General features: G+C 42.2%; 1 protein-coding gene across 1 annotated transcript in view; it reads right to left on the reverse strand.

The window, feature by feature from the left end:
* LOC139755932 (carbonic anhydrase-related protein 10-like) overlaps nt 1–19,566 on the reverse strand; it is a 412,551-nt gene that overhangs the window by 168,716 nt on the left and 224,269 nt on the right. Inside the window, exon 3 of the mRNA XM_071674706.1 lies at nt 5,742–5,801. Coding sequence (XP_071530807.1) covers nt 5,742–5,801 — 60 coding nt within the window. The remainder of the gene's footprint in view (nt 1–5,741; nt 5,802–19,566) is intronic.

Below are 19,566 nucleotides of genomic sequence, written 5' to 3' on the forward strand. Positions count from 1 at the left end.
CTCGTCTCTTCCTTCCCCATCACCGCTCATGTATACTAGGACGTTACACCGCCTCATCTCTCTTATCATAATACTACCACGTAGGCCTCTAAAGCCCCGAGAACTTCGGGAGATATAGATTGGTAGTAAAGTTAGAAGTTTCTGACCAGCGAGCTATAAAGTGTGTTATGGAGGAAGGCACGAGTTCCTAGAGGAATATCTTGTCTTATTGGTCACCTGGAGATGGTCATGTTTGCCTCAGTTTTTGGCGTCGTCTCGCTCCGGTCGTTTGATCTCTCTCAGCTCTGTGGGTCTCTCTCTAATGTGGTTATGTCTGTTTATTTCAAGGTCTTGCATACATATTTGTCTCATTTCGTGAGAGATTCTTCCTTCTTTTATGTCTTTCTTACTTCTTTAGATCTCGCTCATTTTCTCATGCCTCTCACTTTTTAAGGTTTCCCCACCTTTGTGTGTCTCTCTCACTTCTTTAGGTCTTCCTCAGCTGTCCATATCCTCCTGGTTTCTTTAGGTCTTCCTTAGTTGTATCTGTCTTCCCCATTTCCCTTATGTCTCTCTATAATAGTCTTCTTTACCTTCAGACGCCCTTGTGTTACTCGTAGATGTTTCAAGTATCATCTTTCCTCTGTCTCTCTCTCTCTCTCTCTCTCTCTCTCTCTCTCGGTAGCTACTACAAAACTCTAAATATTCCTGTGGCTATTCATGTGTCTTATGACTCTGTTAATGTATTCTGATTACATTACGTGATTGGGCGGAAAGAACGCCCTTTTCCACAATAATGTTCACAACCAGAGTCAGAATAATGTGTGTGTGTGTGTCACCATGTTGTGAAGATAATGAGGAGATGATAAATTAAAGTGAGATACGGAGAGATACTTAGGACCTCTTAAGGAAAACATGGCAGGATGATATAACAGAAGACAGTACAACAGGCAGGATATATTGTAGCGTGATGCTCTATTGCTCACGAAAGTATATGGTATACAATTATACCTCTTTCATGACGTACATACAGGGTAGTGACACCCATCAACTGTGACCCACAATAACTGTGGTACAGAGAACAGTATGAGCTTCTCGACTGCCCTCATCAGTGTATATCAAAGCCGGGGTGACATTAAGAAAGGTTCTTGGCTTCTACCTGCCCTAGGGCCATTGTCCCCGTCTGTTCTGTGTTGTCACCTTCATGAGATCTTGGTAATGGCTCCCACGTAACTGTCTGTTGTCAGAGGGTCTGGGTCTTATGGCTTAAGGGTGGATCAGCGTTCATAATTCTCTAGCTATTTTAGATTGACTGCTCGTACATCACGGTTAATAACACGCACGCACGCACGCGCGCGCGCGCACACACACATACACATACTTTTTGTTCGTACTTGATCCCAGTTTCCCCCGTCAGTGAGGTAGGGGCCAAGAACAGACAGACCGCATCTACTCGCATCCTTTCTCTAGCTGTCATATGTATAAAACCGAAACCACAGCTCCTTATGCTCAACCAGGTCTCAAAGATCTTTCTGTGATTTACCCCGGACACTTCAAATGCCCTGGTTCAGTCCATTTACAAAACATCGACCCCTGTATACCACATAGTTACAGATCACTTTATCTCGTACACGCCTTTCACCTTCTTGCGTGTTCTAGCCCCAGCCGCTCAATATCTTTTTCACATCACCCTTCTATTTCCAGCTATGTATCCCGTTCTCCTTGTTCCCTCCACCTCTGACATATATATCCTCTTTGTCAATCTTTCCTCACTCATCCTCTCCAAATGTCCAAACCATTTCAACACACCCTCCTCTGCTCTCCCCAATCATACTTTCTATTACCACACATCTGTCTTATCCTTTCATTACTTATTCGATCAAACCACCTTACACCATATATTGTCCTCAAACATTTCATTTCCAACACATCCACCCTCCTCCGCACAACCCTATCTACAGCCCACGCCTCGCAACCATACCCATTTTTGCTCTCCGAGATAACGTTCTCGCCTTGCACACATTCTTCAACGCTCCTCAAAATATTATAACCTAACTCGCCTCCATGGTTCCATTCGCTGCCATGCGCTCTGCCAGGTATCACATACACTTCACATCCTCCACGTTTTCTCCATTCAGACTCGCACAACTAACCCGTCATACAACCCTGCAGGATCTAATAACTGTACTTATATTCACATTTACTCTTGACTTCCTCCTTTCACACACTCTTGTAAACTGTCCCTCTGAGCTATATATATATATATATATATATATATATATATATATATATATATATATATATATATATTAGTCATGTTTGAAATTAAGAGGATTGACAATGAAGAATGAATCTAGGAAAGACTCATGAATACATGTCCGTGTGGATGGTGGGGGTCTTGTAAAATGTATGGCAAACGACACACTGGTCAGGAAGGTGTACAGGAGAGGATAGGAGGAGGAGAGGTAAGCCACTGAAAGTGATGTGATATATACTCTTGATTCATAGCTCCGAGTTTAATGCACTTTAGACAATGGCAGACGGAGGAAGGCTGACTTTCTTCATTGTCATAAATCTAGGTGAGCTTAATGCCTCTTTGTCATATTACCTTCAACATTAAGTGCATCGCTAAATCTTGAGCGATAACATTATGGTTGAGACTTTGATATACTGATGTACCCTGTACGCGCAGCAACAGTTTGAAAGGAGCACAGGTAAACATGTAGGTATTCACTATACTTAGATTATCATCGGTATCATGTCATTATCATAATTATGATGATTGTTATCGTTAATGTTATCATTCAGAACCCAAAGCATTAGATCTATGACCTGTTATCAACACAGGTTATTATGTAACCCTCTCTGACCCGGCCGTCCAGTCACCACTTGCAGACTGTAACACAACACATGTGTAGCGTGATGTCACAAGTTACCAAGTCTGGCCCGGGACGTGATGGACGTAGGAAGGGTTTACCTGCATGACCTGGTGACCAGGCAGGGTCATGACCTGGTGACCAGGCCGGGTCATGACCTAGTGACCAGGCAGGGTCATGACCTGGTGACCAGGCCGGGTCATGACCTAGTGACCAGGCAGGGGCCATGACCTAGTGACCAGGCAGGGTCATGTACCGCTGACCAGACTCACGGGAGGATGTGAGTGTAGACAGACATATGTCATTCAGACGCTGTCAAACTTGACTGACTACACACATGCTCATCTCGCGTCCAACCCCACCAGAAGAAGAAGAAGAAGTAAGCTTGGTCCTAACTTTTACTCAGATTCCAATGTCGTTAAACAGAGTTGCTAAGTCATGAAGTGTACCAGAATGATATGCCGCCTGCAACACACTTCAGCTCTGAGAACTTTTGTTGTGAGGACCAGACTGGTTTGGGTTAAGTGGGCGATGCTTCAAGTGTGTCAGAACTCCTCCTGGAGCGATGGACTGACTGTCTTCCATGAAAACCCGGAGTTGACTGCCTTCAGCTGCCTCGGTGCAGAGATCATCAGCTTTGTGCGATCTTTGAATTCACGAAAGAGGAGGAGGAGGAGGAGAAGCGTCTCGACTTACGTAGTACAGCTCTGATCTTGTACTGGATATTCACGAAGGAGGAGGAGGAGGAGGAGGAGAAGCGTCTCGACTTACGTAGTACAGCTCTGATCTTGAACTGGATCTTCGAATATTTATGTACACTCCGTCACACTGAAGACCAAGGCAGAGGAAGCGGAACTAAGGCCTCGACCATAAGCGGACAAGAAACCTCTTATCTGTAGACTTGTGTGGACTTGGTAATATGGGCTCGCTCACTGCCTCAATTTGACACGAGGTGAATAAACCATAAGATCTCACAAAGGAAACCTAATTCATTCAGAATGGAGGTGAATGAACCATACGATCTCACAAAGGAAACCTAACTTTTTTCAGAGTGTTCTCGTTAAATGGCAAGGAACTGTCAGCTTCTCTTTAATTCTATTTTCGGTGCCAGACCATTACCCTGGGTCCACAGTCATCAAAAAGGTTAACAAGTTCATGTAAGTTATTCTAGTGGCGGTTGTAGACCCCAGCTGGGGGCAGCCTCACGATAAAGGACATGGAGGACGTATAGAGGATCAACAGTAACAATGACTGTGTTGTGTTCTGGACTTCAGCTGCTTCGCCTTGAAGGGTTCGCTTCAGCGTAGGGCGTCAGCCTCATGACCGTCCCGTCGTGCTTGTCCACGTATCATGACCTGCTGAAGCCTTGTCGTCCACATGACCCATGATGCAGGTCATGTCACCAGCGAGAACGTACGTAAACAGTCACTGATCTCCCGACACCAGCAGGTGCACGGCTTGAACCACAGGCGAGGGAGCTGTTGGTTATGTATTGTGACAGACAGACAGACGGACAGACAGAGGGACGGGTAGGCAGACAGAACGGCACACAGATAAACAGAATGACTTGATCGGTAAGAGAAAAGGAGAGATAGAAGAGAATAAGGAGAAAATGAAGAGGAAGAAGGAACAGAAGGAGAAAGAGAAGAAACAGAAGGAGAAAAAGATGAAGAAAGGGAAGGAAAAAAATGAAGGACCACCACCAGAAGGAGAAAAATAAGAAGACCCAGAAGGAAAAAAGAGAAGAAGAAACAGAAGAAGAAAAACGACAGATCGCCTGGTAAGAAAATGGTAGAAAACGTAAACACGTTGTTATTGCCGCGTCTGTGATCAATTCGTGTGAACGAAAACGTGCAGGAAGAGTTTTATGGCGGCCGAGAACAAAATGTTTGAATGTTCCAACTTTAATGGAGAAACTTTCAGCCAAGGTCAGGCCTTCACTTCTGTTTGGAAAAATCAGCGAGAGAGAAAGAGAAAGAGAGACACAGACAGAGAGACTGTTGACACTTGTGTAAACTCTTGTGTCCTTCAGATTTATAGACGCTCAGCCTGGGGGTGGGATGGTGTGGGTTGAGAGGGGTTGGGGTCGGTGTGTGTGTGGGGGTCGACAGAGATGGAGGCTACAGACCCGATTGAGGCACAGCAACGTCGACAGCAAGACACTGATGACTGACTGGGTCTGTCTTCTGTTTCCCCTCTTTTACATGTTATTGTTTTAAGGTGGATATTTTCCAAGATTGCTTTTCAATGCTTGTGCAGTATGCTGCCATTTCTTCATGTAATTACAGTGAAAACTGTGAGATACCAATTGATTACGTTAGTGACCAACAGTTGCATAATACAGCATTATATTAAGTGGTAGAGGATGTATAATTTCAAAGATATAATAACGTTTTGATCTAGTATTCAGTATTAGATAATATCACAGAATGATATTACGTTATGAAATGAAACTTTATAAAAGGAATCTACCGTGTAGATGACAACTCAACCCATTATTCTCTTGGTTTAGAGACAAAATAAAACATTTCACTTATCTGAGATACATTCTTGTTCACATAATCAACCAGTATCTTTAACTTACCTCCTAAAGATGCTATCTTGCCCTGAGAAGCTACCAACATTTTTAACTTACCTGAGATGCCATCTGAGAAAGCAGGCAATACCCTTTAACTTTCCAACCTGAGATGCTATCTTGCCCTAAGAAAGATCACAATACCTTCTTTCACTTGTCGAGGATATCTACCCAAACCTTTAAATTTCAGTTTCCCTGACATACCATCTTGCCTTAGAAGGCTACCAACCTCTTTTACTTAAATCTAAAACTCTTTATCCTTAAAGGTACTCGAATCCTTATCTTAAAGTTACGAGTATCTCTTAGCTTACCTGATATGCCATCGTAGGTCCACCACATCTCCCAGTTCCAGCCCAGCCCCACGCCCACATCTGTAGGTGACACAAACACTTGTTTAAGGCAAACATAAGAGGCAATGACACTTGTTCCTGGAAATGAGACCAACGTTTGAGCGATCGGACACATGTTTTTTTGGGGGTGATTTTTTGATACCACAGTTGTACACCAGAGGTGTTATTGAGCACATACAGACATCCTGAATCATCTGCACATTAGAATCACACGAGTTTACTACAGTTACTTAATGGGACTGGCTATCATGCAGATGGACTGGTAATGTTATGGGTTTTACTAGAAAGATTCGACTGTACTGTGAGCAACAGGGACTCGCTGTGAATCGAGCAAGTAACAATATATCACACGGATGTCCTATGACTCGCAATGGTAATATGATAACTGTAAACGGGTATTAGAATCGACTGTAGCTAAAGAATGGAAATGTATTTCGAAAAATTTGCGTAATTCATGCAATGGAGATGCTTGGCGTGGAGTGAGAGAGTTAGATTAAACACAGGCTGCACACGAACACTAGGATGGCACTATACTACTAGCTATAGATGAAGTACACAATCGTGAGAGAGTGGCTGGTCTTGTAGTGGTCTGTGAGAGCTCCGAAGTGGCTTGATGCAGTTTCTGTTACGTGGCGAGGGTGATGATTCACGAGTTCTGTGAACCACACACGATCACACGTCACGTCTAGAGACACACGGGGGGGGGGGGGGTGAGCACAGTGGTGTAACGGGAGTCAAACTGCTTTAGGACACCGGTGTTGGAGAATCACATTCAGTAAAGTACTTGATTTCTCATAATTGTATTAGATACTACACGATGGGAATTTGACTGCAGATGTGCACTCTGATCCATAAAGTAGGGGAGAAAGAAATCGACCTCCGTATTCCCTGCTAGTCATAGGAGGCGATTAAAGGAGAGAGAGAGAGAGAGGGTGGGGGTGTCGTAAAAGGGGGGTGGGGGAAGATTCAAGAAACCTTCCTCTTCTTGTATTTCAATTTCTAAAATAGGAAACAACAGAAGAAGGCGTCGCGCGGGGAGTGCTCATCCTCCTCGAAGGCTCAGACTGGGGTGTCTAAATGTGTGTGGATGTAACCAAGATGAGAAAAAAGGAGAGATAGGTAGTATGTTTGAGGATAAGAACCCGGATGTTTTGGCTCTGAGTGAAACGAAGCTCAAGGGTAAAGAAGAATGGCTTGGGGACGTCTTATGAATAAAGTCAAGAGTTAGTGAGAGGAAAAGAGAGAAGGATGGAGTAGCACTACTCCCAAAGTAGGAGTTGTGGGTAAAAATGAAAGTGGATGGCGATAGATCGGTGATGAGTCATGCTCATATACCTCACCATGAGAAGAAAGATCATAGGGGGTGAGTGTTTTAGGAGCAGCCGAGAGAATGTGTCAGTAGTTTTGAGGTATGAGACCAGGTACTGACTTTGGGTGATTTAAATGCGAAGATGGTGTAACCTGAAGCAAGAGGTAGAGCTCGGGTACTCGTTCTTCGTCTGGGTTAGGAACTTTATAAGAAATAGAGGGACCGATGCCAAAGCCCAATAACACCAAAATTCCTGACTTTCAACATTACCAAATTCACCTTAATAGATTTCCCTTGTAGCCGACTCTTAGGCTTTTCTTGCGCCGTTCTGCCACGGTATCCTCGTCCTTCCAGAGTTTAATCAGCTGTCTCTGGCGCTCTTCTTGTGGCCCTTCTTCTCGTATCTTGGCTGTCTAGCAGCAGTTTCATCAGGCGTCTGTTGTGTACTTCCTTCACTTATCCTCTCCCTCCCTCAGCAATGTCTTGCAGGAGCTTCCTCACCTCCCTCGTATGTGCTGCCTTTCTGATGATCCTCTTCCTAATCTTGAGCTTCTCTTGGAGTGGTTTCTTCGGCCATTTCTTGAGATAATTCTTCTTCTTCTTCCCTTCTCTTGGCTATTTTTGCTCCCAGGAAGGTACGATCCCTTCAAGACCCGTTTGGTCATCTTGACACACTTCACATACCGTAAAGAAGAAGAATATTCATGGCTAACTATGCCAGAGGAAATCGTCCGCTGATGTGGATGGTAATCAAGGCCAATGGAGAGATGACGAAGGATTGAGATGAAATTCTGCCGTCGCCTTTGAAAGTGTATGGGGAAGTGGACCAGTTTTTTTGCGGACCCTGTATTACTATTATTACTATTATCATAATTATCATTATTATCATTACTATAATCATTATTATCATTTATTTTTACTATTATCATCATTACTATTGATGTTATCGTCATTATCATACAGTCTCTGAGTAATTTTCATCGGAGAAATTCTTAATAGTACCCAACTCAAGCCAATATCACTGAAAAATTTCGGCAACTAATAGACAAAGATAGATACTGATACATCATCAGGAAAGATGATTTTGATTCCTTAAGACAGCATCATGTTCTACAGTTCTCTTAGCTTTTCATAATAAATGATACATAAGTGTGCGTGTGTTTGCTCCCGCCCTCTTTAGTCGCCTACGACAAGCAAGAGATACCTGGGTAGTATATATATATATATATATATATATATATATATATATATATGAATTCAAGGGAATTTTAGAAGTGCACATTTTGGTGAAATATATCGAAATATACGACGATAAAGAGTAATGTTAATACTATACGTCATTGCAGTAAACATGACAAAATTCTGCTGTGATGGCCAGCCTCACGTAGATATACACACAAGCCACACAATTAAAACGGCAATAATCAACTTTCATCGCAGCAAATGGACAGCTTCCGTAACTCGATTATGTTGCCTATTTATGATGACAGTGGCCAAATTGGCTGGCCTGTGTGTGTGTGTGTGTGTGTGTGTGTGTGTGTGTGTGATTACTATTTCAGTGTTATGGGAGAGACTTTTGCATTCGTGTTACCCCGTCTTTTAACCGTATGTGTGTGTATATATATATATATATATATATATATATATATATATATATATATATATATATATAGTGTGTGTGTGTCTGTGTGTGTATTAAGGCCTCATGTTTGTGTATACACACACGCACGCACACACTCATCAGCCTTAGCCAGATACACATTTATCGCGTGGCCCAGAAGGAAGGATGAACTTCTGGGTTATATGTAGGCTTATTGCCACGACCAGGATTCGAACCCATGCGAATCCGACCCCCAATCTGGCTTGTGGTGGATCATGGTCAGCAATAATAACCACTAGTGTGTGTAAATTGATAAATAAAGAATAAATAGATATATAATCATTCACTGGATTTAAGCAGCTATTTGGCTGAAAACAGTTAAGGTATCAACAGACATTACAGAACTGGGGGGTCATAATTGTTACTAGTTAACTAATCATACGAGATCTTAAGATTTAGGTCAGATGGATATATTTCCACACTCTAGAAAGCACATGAGTGAGGTAAATCTAGACAGATACGACGGCAGATATACAGGGATGTTTATAGAGTAATTAGTATGACTTATACATTAAGCCCTATAGAGTAATTAGTACGAGTTATACATTAAGCCCTTCGTTAAACAAGGTAATTAAATGGTGAATGGTTACAGTAACACGTGTGTGTATATGTGCTATGGTTCTTTAACGCTTAAGGTAGAAATGATTATATGTAAATCTGAAAAAAGAAAAAATCGTATTGTATATGTATATGCAGTAAGGTGAAAACTCCCTTGATACGTGATTAAGTTCAGATACGCTATGAGAGTTGCGTAATCTTGAAATATCTCGACCGAATTAGCAATAAGTGAAGGTGAAGTATAGATACACTGCAAGAGTCGGACGCATTCTCATACCTTCATGAGGAGGGAGGGAGTGATAAGATGGCAGATAAGCCATCCTCAGCTCGGGTTTGTTAGTCCCAGGAGGGTTCAAGATGCAGTTTATAATCCACTCAAGAGCTCAGGAGAGCCAGTGAAACGCCTGCCACACAAATACTAACTCCCTTCTCTATCCTGGGGGAGAAAACGTATAAAATCACAGAGGAAATAATAAATCAACAAACTCATTTTTGAGAAGCTGTTGATTCAGATTGCTGGTGCAAGTCACAGACGCGTCTCGTAGTACGCCAAGACATGTTTGCCCGGCAGCAATAATGGCCCCAGGATAGAATACCATCTTCGGACAATATAGTCATGTTAGCCCTGCCTCCCTGCATGCTTGAGTGCGTCTTGCACCAGCGGCAGAGCAGCAGAAAAACTACTTGAAGACCCTCAAGAAGAGCTGGGTCAACATTAGCTTTAGCCAGCAAGTAATGGTTGGGTATCTCCCAACACAGAGTTTTAGCCAGTGTGTTATCATTCATTTGTGTATGTAAGGGTCAGGTATACACACACACACACACACACACGGAATTTTACGTGTGTTTGTGTACATGAGCTGATGTGTGTATGTATGTATGTGGCTGTGTGTGTCTTTTTTTTGTCTATATTTGTTGGGTCCGGTTGTGTCTTTATATCTTCTCGTTCGCCCACGAGTGTGAGTTTGTAGGTTTATGTGGGTTTGTGTTGGTGTGGATGTGTCTTTATAGATAACGTTCTTGGAAATGTATAAAAGAAAACGTGTGATTTTTCCCTGATCACTGGTTCACTCCGGTATTTGGTGACCCCCCAGTTTGGTGCGTCTGTCTTTACTGTACTGTTAGAGGAGAGGAGAAGAGAAGAGGTCTCGTCTCGGTCCTCCCGCCACTTTAACCTTCTCTCTCTCTCTCTCTCTCTCTCTCTCTCTCTCTCTCTCTCTCTCTCTCTCTCTCTCTCTCTCCTGTGGAGGAGCATCGTCGTACACCTCACTTGACCTGAACAGCGTCTCTGTTAGCACAATTACGTATTCACGAACCACCTTCACTCAACAGTGTCCTTCTTCCTCCCATCTTTATTTTTCTTCATTTTCTACCAGTTTTCCTACGACCTTTTCCTCCCCTCCTCCCCCAGGCAACTGTCAGCGTTGGTCCTCCCGTTTACTTTGGCTATAATGCCAATCCCCGAGCCAGCTCGCTCCTCCCGCTGATTGCTTAACTTTCTGCGCCGTTCTAGTGGAGAGTTTTGATGGTCCCTTGTTCACCTCGGGCACCAAAATGAGAACTAGGCAGTTTGTTAAAGTCGTGACGTACACAAGTGGACGACGCAGGGTGGGTGGGTGGAGAGGACGCCAAGTTGACATGGCTTGGTTTGCGTCGGCAGATGATCCCGTCTCGTGGACCTGTGTGGATCTGCTTTGGGGGTTCACTCACTGGGTGGTATGTGAAGGATGCAAGCAATTTCTGCAGAGACGAAACTGTATTTTGTATGTGTAAAGAGCACAGGCAGGACATAGAATGGGATGAAGGCTGCTTGCCTAATTTGTCCAAGTTGTAAGATGTATATATCCTATGCATGAAAGTGATCTTGAGTGACTTGAGGGTGTATATACAGTAACTGCATTTCGGGAAGTGAATGTATATGAAAATGGTCAGTAATAGTCACCCTTTGATCATTCCTCAAGTGAAACAATGCTAACAATCTGTTCTTATTTCCTCTCCTGCGCAATATCATTTTGGCACAAACATTACTCTCATCCAATTCTAAAACTCGTACAATATCCAGACATTTTATCTACTGTGACTTTTGGTAAGTGGAGCGAAGTGAACGAGTCCGTAACAAATGTTGCATGACATTAGATGTACATTTTCTCTTAAGGATGAGTGTTCTCGAAAATGCTTTCATTCTCTGCTACCTTTTCACTTTCTTCTGCTATAAAGCCTTTTCCCTGGGAATCAAAAGCAGTGTGTATTCTTTTTTTCGGTTAACTTAAAGTCATTATCGCTTTCATGCACGTTATCTACTTTCAAACACTATATTTGATTTCATGTTATGGCTTCTGGCTCTCTCATCTCTGTACCTTTCGAAGAACTGTTCTCTGTCTACTTTTGTCTGTGTGTGTGTGTGTGTGTGTGTGTGTGTGTGTGTGTGCATGTGTACATTTTCCATCACAGGCGGGCAGAGTGGGTAGCTGGCCTTCACGCTCGCCAAATCTACTCCAAAACTTTACAAACTACGCTTCTGTGAAGGTCTCTAGAGAATTGTAGGACAACTGAGGGGAAATAAAGAGATCTTATGGGTAAAACTCCTGCTCTTCCTTTGTTTCTTTCCCGTACGACTGTCTGCTGTTTTCTATTCCTGTAAGAACTTTTGTTACATCTATCTCCCATTTTTTTTTTCAGATGATCTCCCATTTTTTTTCAGATGGTCTTCAAAGCTCAAATTAATCATAAATGACTGGCTATAGTTGGAATAATTCACATACACCTTCCTGAAACGACGTATATATTTGCGATATCTTCCGTGTTTTATTTTTTCTCTCAACTTAAGTTTTCTAGCTTTCTTTTTCCCTAGGTTGTATTCTTGAGATTGTTAATCTCTTTAGTGTTATCCTTTTTCTTTTATGTGCCATTTGCTGTGTCTTTCCTATGTGTGATTTTTATTTTGTTTATCTTGACTTATTTTTCTCTCTTTGTAGATTCCTAATGATGCCTCTGTGAAGGCGAAAGCTTGAATGTATCAAATAATGGCCTACGGGCAACTGGTGGTGGAACACTGAGAAAATTAGAGAACATAAGAAAGAAGATTAACAAGTCTATGTTGTTGTCGTATTCAAATGTATATGCATACTTCAAACAACTCAATTTATTTGATTTCATGTCATGGCTTCTGGTTCTACCATCTCTGCACCTTTCGAGGAACTGTTCACTGTCTACTTTCGTCCGTGGGTGTGTGCATGTATGTATGTGTGTGTACTGCTTGAGTGTATACACCTTGGTTCATCCTATGGAAGAGGGGATAAAGCCAGGGGTCATAGAATTACAAATAGATAGATGGGTGGGTAGCTAGACAGATTGAATGGTTTATGGTCATGTAACAAGAATCTTACCATACTCCGCTCCTCACCTGCGGGACCCCTCACGTTTACCTCCCTCACCACCCCGATTAAGAACAGATCAAACAGCCATGGCCCATGATTTGTGCCTGTATCACCGGCCAAGTTTATTGTGCACCTATACACACTTCTCACAGCCTTGAACGCTCTCCAAAATGCAATTAGTTAACTGTATACCTTCGAATGAAGACAACGTAATTCATATAATCATAATAAAGTTCTGATATTTTATCTCTCTCTCTCTCTCTCTCTCTCTCTCTCTCTCTCTCTGATATATAAGCATGTGAAAAGTATATATTTTTTTTTTTTTTTTTTTTTTATACTTTGTCGCTGTCTCCCGCGTTTGCGAGGTAGCGCAAGGAAACAGACGAAAGAAATGGCCCAACCCCCCCCCCCCCCCATACACATGTACATACACACGTCCACACACGCAAATATACATACCTACACAGCTTTCCATGGTTTACCCCAGACGCTTCACATGCCTTGATTCAATCCACTGACAGCACGTCAACCCCTGTATACCACATGACTCCAATTCACTCTATTCCTTGCCCTCCTTTCACCCTCCTGCATGTTCAGGCCCCGATCACACAAAATCTTTTTCACTCCATCTTTCCACCTCCAATTTGGTCTCCCTCTTCTCCTCGTTCCCTCCACCTCCGACACATATATCCTCTTGGTCAATCTCTCCTCACTCATTCTCTCCATGTGCCCAAACCATTTCAAAACACCCTCTTCTGCTCTCTCAACCACGCTCTTTTTATTTCCACACATCTCTCTTACCCTTACGTTACTTACTCGATCAAACCACCTCACACCACACATTGTCCTCAAACATCTCATTTCCAGCACATCCATCCTCCTGCGCACATCTCTATCCATAGCCCACGCCTCGCAACCATACAACATTGTTGGAACCACTATTCCCTCAAACATACCCATTTTTGCTTTCCGAGATAATGTTCTCGACTTCCACACATTTTTCAAGGCTCCCAAAATTTTCGCCCCCTCCCCCACCCTATGATCCACTTCCGCTTCCATGGTTCCATCCGCTGACAGATCCACTCCCAGATATCTAAAACACTTCACTTCCTCCAGTTTTTCTCCATTCAAACTCACCTCCCAATTGACTTGACCCTCACCCCTACTGTACCTAATAACCTTGCTCTTATTCACATTTACTCTCAACTTTCTTCTTCCACACACTTTACCAAACTCAGTCACCAGCTTCTGCAGTTTCTCACATGAATCAGCCACCAGCGCTGTATCATCAGCGAACAACAACTGACTCACTTCCCAAGCTCTCTCATCCCCAACAGACTTCATACTTGCCCCTCTTTCCAGGACTCTTGCATTTACCTCCCTTACAACCCCATCCATAAACAAATTAAACAACCATGGAGACATCACACACCCCTGCCGCAAACCTACATTCACTGAGAACCAATCACTTTCCTCTCTTCCTACACGTACACATGCCTTACATCCTCGATAAAAACTTTTCACTGCTTCTAACAACTTGCCTCCAACACCATATATTCTTAATACCTTCCACAGAGCATCTCTATCAACTCTATCATATGCCTTCTCCAGATCCATAAATGCTACATACAAATCCATTTGCTTTTCTAAGTATTTCTCACATACATTCTTCAAAGCAAACACCTGATCCACACATCCTCTACCACTTCTGAAACCGCACTGCTCTTCCCCAATCTGATGCTCTGTACATGCCTTCACCCTCTCAATCAATACCCTCCCATATAATTTACCAGGAATACTCAACAAACTTATACCTCTGTAATTTGAGCACTCACTCTTATCCCCTTTGCCTTTGTACAATGGCACTATGCACGCATTCCGCCAATCCTCAGGCACCTCACCATGAGTCATACATACATTAAATAACCTTACCAACCAGTCAACAATACAGTCACCCCCTTTTTTAATAAATTCCACTGCAATACCATCCAAACCTGCTGCCTTGCCGGCTTTCATCTTCCGCAAAGCTTTTACTACCTCTTCTCTGTTTACCAAATCATTTTCCCTAACCCTCTCACTTTGCACACCACCTCGACCAAAACACCCTATATCTGCCACTCTGTCATCAGACACATTCAACAAACCTTCAAAATACTCATTCCATCTCCTTCTCACATCACCGCTACTTGTTATCACCTCCCCATTTACGCCCTTCACTGAAGTTCCTATTTGCTCCCTTGTCTTACGCACCCTATTTACCTCCTTCCAGAACATCTTTTTATTCTCCCTAAAATTTACTGATAGTCTCTCACCCCAACTCTCATTTGCTCTTTTTTTCACCTCTTGCACCTTTCTCTTGACCTCCTGTCTCTTTCTTTTATACTTCTCCCACTCAATTGCATTTTTTCCCTGCAAAAATCGTCCAAATGCCTCTCTCTTCTCTTTCACTAATACTCTTACTTCTTCATCCCACCACTCACTACCCTTTCTAAACAGCCCACCTCCCACTCTTCTCATGCCACAAGCATCTTTTGCGCAATCCATCACTGATTCCCTAAATACATCCCATTCCTCCCCCACTCCCCTTACTTCCATTGTTCTCACCTTTTTCCATTCTGTACACAGTCTCTCCTGGTACTTCCCCACACAGGTCTCCTTCCCAAGCTCACTTACTCTCACCACCTTCTTCACCCCAACATTCACTCCTCTTTTCTGAAAACCCATACTAATCTTCACCTTAGCCTCCACAAGATAATGATCAGACATCCCTCCAGTTGAACCTCTCAGCACATTAACATCCAAAAGTCTCTCTTTCGCACGCCTGTCAATTAACACGTAATCCACTACCGCTCTCTGGCCATCTCGAAAAGTATATATATATATATATATATATATATATTATATATATATATATATATATATATATATATATATATATCCTAGTCTAAGCCATGTTTCCAATTAATTGACCAAACCCCGAGTGAAGGGGAAGGGGGTGATCTGATTGTCTCAACCAAGATTCGAAGCTATGCTCTCGACCTGTGAATGTGTCAAGGTCAACAACGCTAACCACTACACCACGAAGGTCAATAATCCAAGAATAGTAAAAAGCCATGTCAACACAATCGCCCTCTTTCATCTCGCTTTTGCTCTTTGAATGACTGTAAAAAAAGAAGAAACTTTTGCTGCCATTGGTTGGGAATTAGTTATGACTAATATGCCTGAGCCTAGAAATAATCGTTGCCTTCATGAAAGCTATAAAGAATGCAGTCATTTGAATCTACAAAGGAACGAATCAGTCTGTACATCACAGACAACAATCTTGTTTTAATAATCAAGACGTAGGATACTCAAATGACATCTTACTGACCCACAACCAGCCTTGCTAACCACCTTGCCCACCACCAACCTATCATCAATCAAGTTGACTGTTGGAAAAGAAATCAGTTGAAGCTTCCTTCGCGACGCCACAGTGTGTTGAATAATGTGCTGCGACCTTGGAAGTCCACGAAATTACTTAACTGGGCGCGCACACCCATTGTTACAGGAGTCAGCCCTGCCCTTATCAGTAAGTGGACAATAAACCGGCTAGACTGGCAGCAGGTGTCTTAAAAAGATGAGAAAATTAGAAGAAAATTATCTGTAAATCGGTTGGACCCATCATGACGATATGTCGCTTGGTTTATTGATACTAAAAGTCTTCTGGATATAAAGGTTATGATTCTCTTATTCATTCTATTCACCCCAATACACGTAAAGCTTGCGGTCTTACAGTAATACACTGTATTCTAGTGGTAAAAGAACAACCCTTGTGAGTAGGTTGTGGGTTGTAGGCAGCCTGGTGGTTTACTGCCTTCTTAGCTTAAGAGGGTATAAAGTATGTACAAAGGAGAGGAATACAAAGGAATTCGTACAGTAACAGACCAGTGCGTCCTTTCGAAGCTGTTTGTGATAGTGGAGATCTGAGAAATTCACATATCAGTGTGGTAAAAATAAGAAGGTCTGCAGATACTTCGGAGAGAAAAATTCTGTAATTTGTCAGTGTGAATAAGGAGGAGCAAATAATGTCAATCTACAACTTGCTTGGAACCATCTAACGTAGAAAGGAGCCTTGGAACCATCTTGCGTCTAACGTAGAAGGAAGCCTTGGAACCATCTTGCATCTAACGTAGAAAGGAGCCTTGGAACCATCTTGCATCTAACGTAGAAAGGAGCCTTGGAACCATCTTGCATCTAACGTAGAAAGGAGCCTTGGAACCATCTTGCGTCTAACGTAGAAAGGAGCCTTGGAACCATCTTACATCTTGCTTTTCTGTTGTGTACAAATTGAGCCACGGGGCTAGGCTAGACGTCATTAATGTTTCCCTATGTGCTACTACTTGTCTCGTTCTCTTTGTCTTAATCTCCTCTATACACCCTTCCTCATTTTTTTTTTCTATTTCCACGTCCTGTTCACATCATAAAGCCTGGCCTTTCTAGAGTCATTTAAGACCAGGCTCTCATGATGTTCGTCACGTTGGCTTTTGTCTTTAAAGAAAATCTAACGTATCATATACTCGTGATAATGTCCTTTAACTGGATACCATACAATTATTCGGGAATCTCTTCAGATCTCTCAACAATATGGTCATATGTTGTCTAAGACAGTTTGATTGTGTAAGGAACAAGAATATAGAGAGTGTGTGGTAGCAAGTGTGTTCTGACTGAGACATCAACAGGGTTTGGGGATATGGTTTGGACAAATGGACGAGATAAGAAAAGAGACTGACTGAGAAGAGAAGATCCGTGTGTCAGAAATGAAGGGAGGGAAATGGATCGGGGAACCAGGAAAGAGATAGGATAAAGGAGGCTTTTGAGTGTCGGGGTCTAAACATTTCGGAGAGTGAGAGGTGTGCATGGATGGAATAAATTAGTTTTGGGTGATATATAGGGGTCAACGTACTGTCAGTGAGCTTGATTGAATCAGGGCGTACGAAGTGGTCAAGAAAAACGACATTGGGGCTTTACATTGGATTGTAGGCTTTGCTTTAGATGGATTGTACATGATATTGAGAGAGCGAATGTGTGCAAATGATGCCATTGTTCTTGTCTTCCTGACGCTATCTCCTTAAAGCGGGAGATTGGTTACGTGTGAAAATCACTATACTTAGAATAATCTCTCCATAACCTGACCATTGCTTGTAAGTGGTATAATGTCTAAGTGTCTCTTGACAGAGGATAATAAGTCAATTAGTATCATTAATTCTAAATGGTGCTATTATGGAGAATGATAATGTGTCCTTGTTGCATTTCAATGTGAAACCACTGCGAAAATAACATACATCAGACACCACTGTGGAAGTAACACACTTAAGAACCAATAGAGATTGCAACACACATTAAAATCCACCGTGAGTGTAACGTACATTGCAAACCACTGTGGACGCAACACATATTAGAAACCAGTGTGGAAGCAATATGCACTACAAACCACTGTAGTTATCAACTTTAGAAGCCACTGTAGATGTCAAAAACATTAGAGGCCACTGTGATTCAGGACACAGTAAATCCCACTGTGGAAATGACATACACTCGAATCCGCTGTGGTTTTGCAACATGCATTGTATAACTACAGTGGACGCAATGCACATTAAAAACCATTGTAAAAGCATCAAGCATTACAGTATGCTGTAAAATCTGTACAACAATGCAGACAGTTGTGAATTACGGGCAGGTGGGTGGGTGTGGGGGAGTAATTACCCTTCCTAATCCGCTCTCTCCTAATCTCCTCATTAAGCGGATTAGTGTTAGAAAAGTTACTAACACCGTGAATAAGAATTTCAATTGTTCACATTTCTTTCACGGCTGACAAGGAGATTTAAACCATGTTTACATTATGTGCCTGTTTTAGTGTGTGTGTGTGTGTGTGTGTGTGTGTGTACCTTACTTACACAGCCATACACAGAGACTTTCACATGCAGAAAGTTCTGGTGTATTCAGCCGTGCATGTATCCGTCAGTAGATCCCGCCATATTCAAGACATGGAAAAATATGGCATATGTATCGGTCCCACATGTTGCCATCTTTCCAAATAATTCTTCTTGTACAGAAACTACTACTTCTAGTATTGTCATCATCTCTATTTGGACCCTGTTTTTCTCTCTAACTTTAGGGCTCTTTCCTCCATTTTTTTCTCTTTTCCTTCAGGGTTGTTTCCTCCATTTTTTCTCTTTTCCTTCGGGGTTGTTTCCTCCATTTCTTTTCCTTCGGGGTTGTTTCCTCCATCCCAGACGCATTCCTGTGTATCGTGTTCTTAACAGATGTCTCAACCATTGCTGCTCTTAACTGGGTCACATAGGTTACATCTGTCGATACTTGCTGCCACTTACTTAGATTAGCACTACATAATGAAACTCATTGCATTCATATTGCACCCCAACTTAACTAAGACGAAATCAATTGTGGCCATATCAATACATTAGTGAACGTAATCGTATAATCTGATGAAGAAATGAATGAGTATATTATAGATAGAAAGAAATACACAACTACACACATAAAGGCTTAGATAGCTTAGGATTAGAATCAGGGAAACAAGGGGAGTGGAAAAGGAATGGATATTACCTACAGAAGATGTGTTAGAGTGTGTGGATAAAGTATATATGGGATGCAGAAAAGGAGTTGTGATGAGGATTGATAAGAGGAAATGAATGAGGAACGAGAGAGTTAAATCCTTAGGGAAAGATAAAAATGATGTATACGACAGCATATGCAGAGAAGGAGTGCGTGCGATTGAGCAGAGTATAAGAACAAGTGGGAGGCTAAAAGTATGATAGAACTGAAAAGAAGACGGATAGGGAATGGGGAAAGTACTCCTTTGCATTAAGGTAAGAAAATGATAAG

Source organism: Panulirus ornatus, chromosome 20 (assembly GCF_036320965.1).
Source record: "Panulirus ornatus isolate Po-2019 chromosome 20, ASM3632096v1, whole genome shotgun sequence".
Classification (NCBI taxonomy): Eukaryota; Metazoa; Arthropoda; class Malacostraca; order Decapoda; family Palinuridae; genus Panulirus; species Panulirus ornatus.